Source organism: Leptodactylus fuscus, chromosome 11 (assembly GCF_031893055.1).
Source record: "Leptodactylus fuscus isolate aLepFus1 chromosome 11, aLepFus1.hap2, whole genome shotgun sequence".
Lineage (NCBI taxonomy): Eukaryota > Metazoa > Chordata > Amphibia > Anura > Leptodactylidae > Leptodactylus > Leptodactylus fuscus.
Window position 1 is genome coordinate 11031371 of NC_134275.1, and position 13032 is coordinate 11044402.

At 44.6% G+C, this 13032-nt stretch overlaps 1 protein-coding gene across 1 annotated transcript in view; it reads left to right on the plus strand.

Annotated features, from left to right (window-relative positions):
• Window positions 1-13032, plus strand: part of HMCN2 (hemicentin 2) — a 96093-nt gene that overhangs the window by 71530 nt on the left and 11531 nt on the right. The window contains exons 60-64 of the mRNA XM_075260768.1: window positions 10899-11098; window positions 11331-11412; window positions 11520-11651; window positions 12341-12484; window positions 12707-12866. Coding sequence (XP_075116869.1) covers window positions 10899-11098; window positions 11331-11412; window positions 11520-11651; window positions 12341-12484; window positions 12707-12866 — 718 coding nt within the window. The remainder of the gene's footprint in view (window positions 1-10898; window positions 11099-11330; window positions 11413-11519; window positions 11652-12340; window positions 12485-12706; window positions 12867-13032) is intronic.

Genomic DNA, 13032 nt, shown 5'->3' on the forward strand with positions numbered 1-13032 from the left:
CGCGCACCTATTTATGCGCACACCTATTTATGCGCCCTACCCTGTATATGCGCACACATATTTATGCGCGCACATATTTATCCGCGCTACCCTGTATATGCGCGCACATATTTATGCGCCCTACCCTGTATATGCGCGCACATATTTATGCGCGCACATATTTATGCGCCCTACCCTGTATATGCGCGCACATATTTATGCGTGCACAAATTTATGCGCTCTATCCTGAATATGCGTGCACATATTTATGCTCGCACATATTTTTGTGCGCACATATTTTTGTGCGCACATATTTATGCGCGCACATATTTTTGTGCGCACATATTTATGCACCCTACCCTGTATATACGCCCTACCCTGTATATGTGTGCACATATTTATCTGCGCTACCCTGTATATGCGCGCACATATTTATGCGCCCTACCCTGTATATGCGTGCACATATTTATGCGCGCACATATTTATGCGCTCTACCCTGTATATGCGCGCACATATTTATGCGCGCACATATTTATGCGAGCACATATTTATGCGCGCACAAATTTATGCGCCCTACCCTGTATATGGGCGCACATATTTATGCGCCCTACCCTCTATATGCACGAACCTATTTATGCGCGCACCTATTTATGCACACACCTATTTATGCGCCCTACCCTGTATATGCGCACACATATTCATGCGCGCACATATTTATGCACCCTACCCTGTATATGCGCGCACATATTTATGCGCGCACATATTTATGCAGGTACATATTTATGCGCGCACATATTTATGCGCCCTACCCTGAATATGCGCGCACATATTTATTATGCTTACATATATATGCGCGCACATATATATGCGCCCTACCCTGTATATACGCCCTACCCTGTATATGTGTGCACATATTTATGCGCGTACATATTTATGCGCGCACATATTTATGCGCGCACATATTTATCCGCGCTACCCTGTATATGCGCGCACATATTTATGCGCCCTACCCTGTATATGCGCGCATATATTTATGCGCGCACATATTTATGCGAGCACATATTTATCCGCGCTACCCTGTATATGCGCGCACATATTTATGCGCCCTACCCTGTATATGCGCGCACATATTTATGCGCCCTACCCTGTATATGCGCACACATATTTATGCGCGCACAAATTTATGCGCCCTACCCTGTATATGGGCGCACATATTTATGCGCCCTACCCTCTATATGCACAAACCTATTTATGCGCGCACCTATTTATGCGCACACCTATTTATGCGCCCTACCCTGTATATGCGCACACATATTTATGCGCGCACATATTTATCCGCGCTACCCTGTATATGCGCGCACATATTTATGCGCCCTACCCTGTATATGCGCGCACATATTTATGCGCGCACATATTTATGCGCCCTACCCTGTATATGCGCGCACATATGTATGCGCCCTACCCTGTATATGCGCGCACATATTTATGCGTGCACAAATTTATGCGCCCTACCCTGTATATGCGTGCACATATTTATGCGTGCACATATTTTTGTGCGCACATATTTATGCACCCTACCCTGTATATGCGTGCACATATTTATGCGCGCACATATTTATGCACCCTACCCTGTATATGCGCGCACATATTTATTATGCTTACATATATATGCGCGCACATATTTATGCACCCTACCCTGTATATACGCCCTACCCTGTATATGTGTGCACATATTTATCTGCGCTACCCTGTATATGCGCGCACATATTTATGCGCCCTACCCTGTATATGCGTGCACATATTTATGCGCGCACATATTTATGCGCTCTACCCTGTATATGCGCGCACATATTTATGCGCGCACATATTTATGCGAGCACATATTTATGCGCACACAAATTTATGCGCCCTACCCTGTATATGGGCGCACATATTTATTATGCTTACATATATATGCGCGCACATATATATGCGCCCTACCCTGTATATACGCCCTACCCTGTATATGCGCGCACATATTTATGCGCCCTACCCTGTATATGCGCGCACATATTTATGCGCGCACATATTTATGCGCCCTACCCTGTATATGCGCGCACATATTTATGCGCCCTACCCTGTATATGCGCGCACATATTTATGCGTGCACAAATTTATGCACCCTACCCTGTATATTCGCGCACATATTTATTATGCTTACATATATATGCGCGCACATATTTATGCACCCTACCCTGTATATACGCCCTACCCTGTATATGTGTGCACATATTTATGCGCGCACATATTTATCTGCGCTACCCTGTATATGCGCGCACATATTTATGCGCGCACATATTTATGCGCCCTACCCTGTATATGCGCGCACATATTTATGCGCGCATATTTATGCGCCCTACCCTGTATATGCGCGCACATATTTATGCGCGCACATATTTATGCGCCCTACCCTGTATATGCGCGCACATATTTATGCACGCACATATTTATGCGCCCTACCCTGTATATGCGCACACATATTTATGCGCGCACATATTTATGCGAGCACATATTTATGCGTGCACATATTTATGCGCCCTACCCTGTATATGCGCGCACATATTTATGCGCCCTACCCTGTATATGCGCACACTTATTTATGCGCGCACATATTTATGCGCGCACATATTTATGCACCCTACCCTGTATATGCGCGCACATATTTATTATACTTACATATATATGCGCGCACATATATTTGCGCCCTACCCTGTATATACGCCCTACCCTATATATGTGTGCACATATTTATGCGCGCACAAATTTATGCGCCCTACCCTGTATATGCGTGCACATATTTATGCGCGCACATATATATGCGCACACATATTTATGCGCGCACATATTTATCCGCGCTACCCTGTATATGCGCGCACATATTTATGCGCCCTACCCTGTATATGCGCGCACATATTTATGCGCCCTACCCTGTATATGCGCGCACATATTTATGCGAGCATAAATTTATGCGCCCTACCCTGTATATGGGCGCACATATTTATGCGCCCTACCCTCTATATGCACGAACCTATTTATGCGCGCACCTATTTATGCGCACACCTATTTATGCGCGCACATATTTATGCACCCTACCCTGTATATGCGCGCACATATTTATGCGGGCACATATTTATGCGCGCACATATTTATGCGGGTACATATTTATGCGCGCACATATTTATGCGCCCTACCCTGTATATGCACGCATATTTATTATGCTTACATATATATGCGCGCACATATATATGCGCCCTACCCTGTATATGTGTGCACATATTTATGCGCGCACATATTTCTGCGCGCACATATTTATCCGCGCTACCCTGTATATGCGCGCACATATTTATGCGCCATACCCTGTATATGCGCGCACATATTTATGCACCATACCCTGTATATGCGCGCACATATTTATGCGCCCTACCCTGTATATGCGTGCACATATTTATGCGCGCACATAATTATGCGAGCACATATTTATGCGCGCACAAATTTATGCGCCCTACCCTGTATATGGGTGCACATATTTATGCGCCCTACCCTCTATATGCACGAACCTATTTATGTGCGCACCTATTTATGCGCGCACCTATTTATGCGCACACCTATTTATGCGCACACCTATTTATGCGCCCTACCCTGTATATGCGCACACATATTTATGCGCGCACATATTTATGCGCGCACATATTTATACGCCCTACCCTGTATATGCGCGCACATATTTATGCGCGCACATATTTATGCGCCCTACCCTGTATATGCGCGCACATATTTATGCGTGCACAAATTTATGCGCCCTACCCTGTATATGCGCGCACACATTTATGCGCGCACATATTTTTGTGCGCACATATTTATGCGCGCACATATTTTTGTGCGCACATATTTATGCACCCTACCCTGTATATGCGCGCACATATTTATTATGCTTACATATATATGCGCGCACATATTTATGCACCCTACCCTGTATATACGCCCTACCCTGTATATGTGTGCACATATTTATGCGCGCACATATTTATGCGTGCACATATTTATCCGCACTACCCTGTATATGCGCGCACATATTTATGCGCCCTACCCTGTATATGCATGCACATATTTATGCGCGCACATATTTATGCGCCCTACCCTGTATATGCGCGCACATATTTATGCGCGCACATATTTTTGTGCGCACATATATATCCGCCCTACCCTGTATATGCGCCCTACCCTTTATATCTGTATATGCGTGCACATATTTATGCGCGCACATATTTATGCGCGCATATTTATGCGCGCACATATTTTTCCGCTCTACCCTGTATATGCGTGCACATATTTATGCGCGCACATATTTATGTGCGCACATATTTATGCGCCCTACCCTGTATATGCTCGCACATATTTATGCGCGCACATATTTATCCGCCCTACCCTGTATATGCGCGCACATATTTATGCACGCACATATTTATGCGCCCTACCCTGTATATGCGCGCACATATTTATTATGCTTACATATATATTTATGCACCCTACTCTGTATATACGCCCTACCCTGTATATGTGTGCACATATTTATGCGCGCACATATTTATCCGCGCTACCTTGTATATGCGCGCACATATTTATGCGCCCTACCCTGTATATGCGCGCGCATATTTATGCGTGCACAAATTTATGCGCCCTACCCTGTATATGCGTGCACATATTTATGCGCGCACATATTTACGCGCCCTACCCTGTATATGCGTGCACATATTTATGCGCCCTACCCTGTATATGCGTTCACATATTTATGCGCCCTACCCTGTATATGCGTGCACATAGTTATGCGCGCACATATTTATCCGCGCTACCCTGTATATGCGTGCACATATTTATTATGCTTACATATATATGCGCGCACATATTTATGCACCCTACCCTGTATATACGCCCTACCCTGTATATGCATGCACATATTTATGCGCGCACATATTTATGCGCGCACATATTTATCCGCGCTACCCTGTATATGCGCGCACATATTTATGCGCCCTACCCTGTATATGCGCGTACATATTTATGCGTGCACATATTTATGCACCCTACCCTGTATATGCGCGCACATATTTATGCGCGCACATATTTTTGTGCGCACATATTTATGCGCGCACATATTTTTGTGCGCACATATTTATGCGCGCACATATTTTTGTGCGCACATATTTATGCGCCCTACCCTGTATATGCGCGCACATATTTATGCGCGCACATATTTATCCGCCCTACCCTGTATATGCGCCCTACCCTTTATATCTGTATATGCGTGCACATATTTATGCGCGCACATATTTATGTGCGCACATATTTATGCGCCCTACCCTGTATATGCACGCACATATTTATGCGCGCACATATTTATCCGCCCTACCCTGTATATGCGCGCACATATTTATGCACGCACATATTTATGCGCCCTACCCTGTATATGCGCGCACATATTTATGCGCGCACATATTTATGCGCCCTACCCTGTATATGCGCGCACATATTTATGCGCGCACATATTTATGTGCGCACATATTTATGCGCCCTACCCTGTATATGCACGCACATATTTATGCGCGCACATATTTATCCGCCCTACCCTGTATATGCGCGCACATATTTATGCACGCACATATTTATGCGCCCTACCCTGTATATGCGCGCACATATTTATGCGCGCACATATTTATGCGCCCTACCCTGTATATGCGCGCACATATTTATGCGCGCACATATTTTTGTGCGCACATATTTATGCGCGCACATATTTTTGTGCGCACATATTTATGCACCCTACCCTGTATATGCGCGCACATATTTATTATGCTTACATATATATGCGCGCACATATTTATGCACCCTACCCTGTATATACGCCCTACCCTGTATATGTGTGCACATATTTATGCGCGCACATATTTATCCGCACTACCCTGTATATGCGCGTACATATTTATGCGCCCTACCCTGTATATGCGTGCACATATTTATGCGTGCACATATTTATGCGCCCTTCCCTGTATATGCGCGCACATATTTATGCGTTCACATATTTTTGTGCACACATATTTATGCGCGCACATATTTTTGTGTACACATATTTTTGTGCACACATATTTATGTGCGCACATATTTATGTGCGCACTTATTTATGCTCGCACATATATATCCGCCCTACCCTGTATATGCGCCCTACCCTGTATATCTGTATATGCGCGCACATATTTATGCGCCCTACCCTGTATATGCGCGCACATATTTATGCGCCCTACCCTGTATATGCGCTCACATATTTATGCGTGCACAAATTTATGCGCCCTACCCTGTATATGCGTGCACATATTTATGCTCGCACATATTTTTGTGCGCACATATTTATGCGTGCACATATTTTTGTGCGCACATATTTATGCACCCTACCCTGTATATGCGCGCACATATTTATTATGCTTACATATATATGCGCGCACATATTTATGCACCCTACCCTGTATATACGCCCTACCCTGTATATGTGTGCACATATTTATGCGCGCACATATTTATCTGCGCTACCCTGTATATGCGCGCACATATTTTTGCGCCCTACCCTGTATATGCGCGCACATATTTATGCGCCCTACCCTGTATATGCGCACACATATTTATGCGCGCACATATTTATGCGCCCTACCCTGTATATGCGCGCACATATTTATGCGTACACATATTTTTGTGCACACATATTTATGCGCGCACATATTTTTGTGCACACATATTTTTGTGCACACATATTTATGTGCGCACTTATTTATGCACGCACATATATATCCGCCCTACCCTGTATATGCGCCCTACCCTGTATATCTGTATATGCGTGCACATATTTATGCGCTCTACCCTGTATATGCGCGCACATATTTATGCGTGCACATATTTATCCGCGCTACCCTGTATATGCGCGCACATATTTATGCGCCCTACCTTGTATATGCGCGCACATATTTATGCGCGCACATATTTATCCGCGCTACCCTGTATATGCGCGCACATATTTATGCGCCCTACCCTGTATATGCGTGCACATATTTATGCGCGCACATATTTATGCTCCCTACCCTGTATATGCGCGCACATACTTATGCGCGCACATATTTTTGTGCGCACATATTTATGCGCGCACATATTTTTGTGCGCACATATTTATCCGCGCTACTCTGTATATGCGCGCACATATTTATGCGCCCTACCCTGTATATGCGCGCACATATTTATGCGTGCACAAATTTATGCGCCCTACCCTGTATATGCGTGCACATATTTATGCGCGCACATATTTATGCGCCCTACCCTGTATATGCGCGCACATATTTATTATGCTTACATATATATGCGCGCACATATTTATGCACCCTACCCTGTATATACGCCCTACCCTGTATATGTGTGCACATATTTATGCGCGCACATATTTATCCGCGCTACCCTGTATATGCGCGCACATATTTTTGCGCCCTACCCTGTATATGCGCGCACATATTTATGCGCCCTACCCTGTATATGCGCACACATATTTATGCGCGCACATATTTATGCGCCCTACCCTGTATATGCGCGCACATATTTATGCGTACACATATTTTTGTGCACACATATTTATGCGCGCACATATTTTTGTGCACACATATTTTTGTGCACACATATTTATGTGCGCACATATTTATGTGCGCACTTATTTATGCACGCACATATATATCCGCCCTACCCTGTATATGCGCCCTACCCTGTATATCTGTATATGCGTGCACATATTTATGCGCCCTACCCTGTATATGCGCGCACATATTTATGCGTGCACATATTTATCCGCGCTACCCTGTATATGCGCGCACATATTTATGCGCCCTACCCTGTATATGCGCGCACATATTTATGCGCGCACATATTTATCCGCGCTACCCTGTATATGCGCGCACATATTTATGCGCCCTACCCTGTATATGCGTGCACATATTTATGCGCGCACATATTTATGCGCCCTACCCTGTATATGCACGCACATATTTATGCGCGCACATATTTTTGTGCGCACATATTTATGCGCGCACATATTTTTGTGCGCACATATTTATGCGCGCACATATTTTTGTGCGCACATATTTATGTGCGCACTTATTTATGCGCGCACATATATATCCGCCCTACCCTGTATATGCGCCCTACCCTTTATATCTGTATATGCATGCACATATTTATGCGCGCACATATTTATGTGCGCATATTTATGCGCGCACATATTTTTCCGCTCTACCCTGTATATGCGTGCACATATTTATGCGCGCACATATTTATGTGCGCACATATTTATGCGCCCTACCCTGTATATGCGCGCACATATTTATGCGCGCACATATTTATCCGCCCTACCCTGTATATGCGCGCACATATTTATGCACATACATATTTATGCGCCCTACCCTGTATATGCGCGCACATATTTATTATGCTTACATATATATTTATGCACCCTACTCTGTATATACGCCCTACCCTGTATATGTGTGCACATATTTATGCGCGCACATATTTATCCACGCTACCCTGTATATGCGCGCAAATATTTATGCGCCCTACCCTGTATATGCGCGCACATATTTATGAGTGCACAAATTTATGCGCCCTACCCTGTATATGCGTGCACATATTTATGCGCGCACATATTTATGCGCCCTACCCTGTATATGCGCGCACATATTTATGCGCCCTACCCTGTATATGCGCGCACATATTTATTATGCTTACATATATATGCGCGCACATATTTATGCACCCTACCCTGTATATACGCCCTACCCTGTATATGTGTGCACATATTTATGCGCGCACATATTTATCCGCGCTACCCTGTATATGCGCGCACATATTTTTGCGCCCTACCCTGTATATGCGCGCACATATTTATGCGCGCACATATTTATGCACCCTACCCTGTATATGCACGCACATATTTATGCGCGCACATATTTTTGCGCCCTACCCTGTATATGCGCGCACATATTTATGCGCGCACATATTTATGCACCCTACCCTGTATATGCACGCACATATTTATGCGCGCACATATTTATGCGCGCACATATTTATGCGCCCTACCCTGTATATGCGCGCACATATTTATGCGTTCACATATTTTTGTGCACACATATTTATGCGCGCACATATTTTTGTGTACACATATTTTTGTGCACACATATTTATGTGCGCACTTATTTATGCGCGCACATATATATCCGCCCTACCCTGTATATGCGCCCTACCCTGTATATCTGTATATGCGCGCACATATTTATGCGCCCTACCCTGTATATGCGCGCACATATTTATGCGCGCACATATTTATTCGCGCTACCCTGTATATGCGCGCACATATTTATGCGCCCTACCCTGTATATGCGCGCACATATTTATGCACCCTACCCTGTATATGCGCGCACATGTTTTTGTGCACATATATTTATGTGCACACTTATTTATGCGCGCACATATATATCCGCCCTACCCTATATATGCGCCCTACCCTGTATATCTGTATATGCGTGCACATATTTATGCGCCCTACCCTGTATATGCGCGCACATATTTATGCGCCCTACCCTGTATATGCGCCCTACCCTGTATATGCGCGCACATATTTATTATGCTTACATATATATGCGCGCACATATTTATGCACCCTACCCTGTATATACGCCCTACCCTGTATATGTGTGCACATATTTATGCGTGCACATATTTATCCGCGCTACCCTGTATATGCGCGCACATATTTTTGCGCCCTACCCTGTATATGCACGCACATATTTTTGTGCGCACATATTTATGTGCGCACATATACATCCGCCCTACCCTGTATATGCGCCCTACCCTGTATATCTGTATATGCGCGCACATATTTATGCGCCCTACCCTGTATATGCGCGCACATATTTATGCGCGCACATATTTATGCACGCACAAGCTGTCCTGTACTGGCTTAGCACCGAGCGGTGGTTTGTGGAGGCCCCTGGAGCAGCGCTGCTCCAGCAGCCTCCCCTCACGTTCAGGCAGAGAGCAAGTCCTCTCAGTGCCTGCTCTCTGCTTGCGAACGGCGCTAAGCCCCGCCCCCTTTGTGACACCACGCCCCCTTTGCTCTGCCACGCCCCTTCGCTCCGCCCCCTCATCGGGGGGGGGAGGCGGCTTTCTGTAGTTCGCCTCGGGCGGCGAAAGGGATAGGTTCACCCCTGGGGGAATGACATGACACTGGGGCAGATGAGGGGGGGAACGGCATGACACTGGGGCAGAGATGGGGGGACATGAAACTGTGGGCAGTTGAAAGGGGGAGAACAGCATGAAACTCGGGACAGAGATGGAGGGGGGGGGGACATGAAACTGGGGGCAGAGGAAGGGTGTATATGAAACTGGGGGAGAGATGGAGGGGAGGCATATAATTTACAGGTGACTGTAGGAGGATTATACTGTGTGGGAGCACATGAAAATGAATGAGAATGGGTGGAGTCAACAGAAAAGTGGGCGTAGCTCATTTTCTCCCTCTTTCTACTCTTCAAAAGTTGGGAGGTAATACATAATTGGTATGTCACAAAATACAGTAGTGTTAAAATGGCGGGGGGGGGGGGGGGGGGGCAGACACTTAGGGTGTATGGGGCCCCAAAATTCCTGGTGGCAGCCCTGGGCCTGTGGCCCTCTAGTCTCCATACAGAGAGGGAACAAGCAGATGTTACACCTTCTGCCCCTCCAAACCTTATTCTCTTGCTCAGTTGTGATTTTGCATATCATGACACTGCTCTAATAACTTATTGATCATGTGTTACTATATCCAGCCCCACCAAGTATCAAGGAGCCCCCAGCTGGGACCAAGGAGACCACTCTTCGTCTTGGAAGCACCTTAATATTACTATGTGAGCCTGACATTGAGCTGGAGTCAACCATTACCTGGTATAAAAATGGGCAACCAGTCATCGGGGGCAACAGTGTGTCCTTGCAGAGCAATGGGCAGAGACTGGAGATCCAGAACGTTCAGGTGATGTACCATCCTATAGATGTTATAGGTTCTGCTATACTCTATACTGTTTGCTATCAGGAGAAACCTCTTCTGTCCGCGTCCTGCTCTCACAGCTGATATGCAAGTCATGCACCTGTATAAGCAGCACATTTCCAGATCTGGTTTGTAGTCTCTAAATGTAAGTAAGAATCCACAGAAAGCAATCTGTATGTGTCTTACTGACTCTTATCACTTGTTATTTATTTCCCAGGCATCGGATAAAGGACTTTACACCTGTAAGATGACCAATGTGGCCGGAGAAGCTGAGCTGAGCTACACCGTGATCATACAAGGTGCGTGCAGTGCTATGTATCCTGCTCAGGATGTCTGTCCCATCTGTGGGAAGTTTCCTATAGATGCCGCTACCTCTGATATCTGTGGTTCTTCTCCTCGTATGCAGTGCCCGCGTCCATCACTCATCCACACAATGAGACCATCCAGCTGATGATGGGGAACTCCATAGTCCTGTCCTGCGAGGCTGAAGGCTCCCCTCCTCCCAGAATCACATGGTTCAAAGACGGCAAACCTTTAGGTAAAGACATAAAGATATCATGTAGTCAGTGTAGGTGATCATACACATAAGGCTTAGATACAGCAGCTCAACAGACAGTATCACGTGATAATATTAGCTACACCAGATCACCTACTGGATCGACTTCAATAAGGCTTAGTTATGTGAACGTTATTACCGCATCCCCTCGGATGGAATCACACATGATTGGCTTAGATACACAGATGAGAAGATAGGCTTAGGTACAGCAGATAAGTAGACAGTATCACACATAATAAGCTTATCTGAAAGGCTTAGATGCATGAATCAGTAGACAATATCACATATAATAAGACTAGATATAGTATCTTAGCTGATTGTATCACACATGATGGCTTAGATACAACAGCTTAGCAGACAATATTACACAAGCTAAGATTAGATACATCAGTTCAGTGACTGTATCCTCTTCAGTTAGCTAAACATTATCATACATGGCATAAGTAGGATTAGATACACCAACTCAGCATGATTGGCTTGGCTACAGTGACTCAGCTAGCATTGTCACACAATAGGATTAGATACTGCCACTGAATAGGTCTTGATGTGGATATGACTATATTATATTCCAGCACATGTTACTGTATAATTTCCTGTATATCGCTGTAAATCCCCGGCCCGGTAATTATATAATTGTAATTACAATGTTTTCCTTTCCTCTTTACTTGCAGAAAACGCGGCTGAGTTGGGGGTGATCATAACTGGAAGCCGATTACAGATCAACCGAGTACAAGCGGCACACGCCGGACAATACAGCTGCAAAGCTCAGAACCCCCTGTCTGAGAGTCACAAGGATTTCCTGCTGCTGATACAAGGTGAGGTCACATGATCTATGACATTGCAGTATATATATATATTATATATATATATATATATATATATATATATATATATATATATTATATATATATATATTATATATATATATATATATATATATATATATATATATATATATATATAAACATTTACCTGCGTATCTGAATGTCCTTATATTACTGTTATTATCTCTCTGCATTAAATGTCGTATCTTGCAGTGGCTCCAAGAATCCTGGGGTCCGATCTACCCAGCGAGCGAATTATCCAGGTCACACAGGAGGTAACCCTGGAGTGTCCAGCTGAGGGCACGCCCCCACCCCAAATATTGTGGCTAAAGGATGGAAGACCCCTAGATTTCATCTCAATTCCAAACATTCGGTGAGGGGGTTAAATTATAAAAATATGAAATGAGTTGTTTAATTAAAGTTTCACATTGTATAATATAAGTTTCCTTCATTTACATTCAGATTTGTGCTGCTAATGTCTCATTTACACTGATCCATTCGGTCAGGTTTTCAGCCTATGAATGTGAGGAGAACACTTT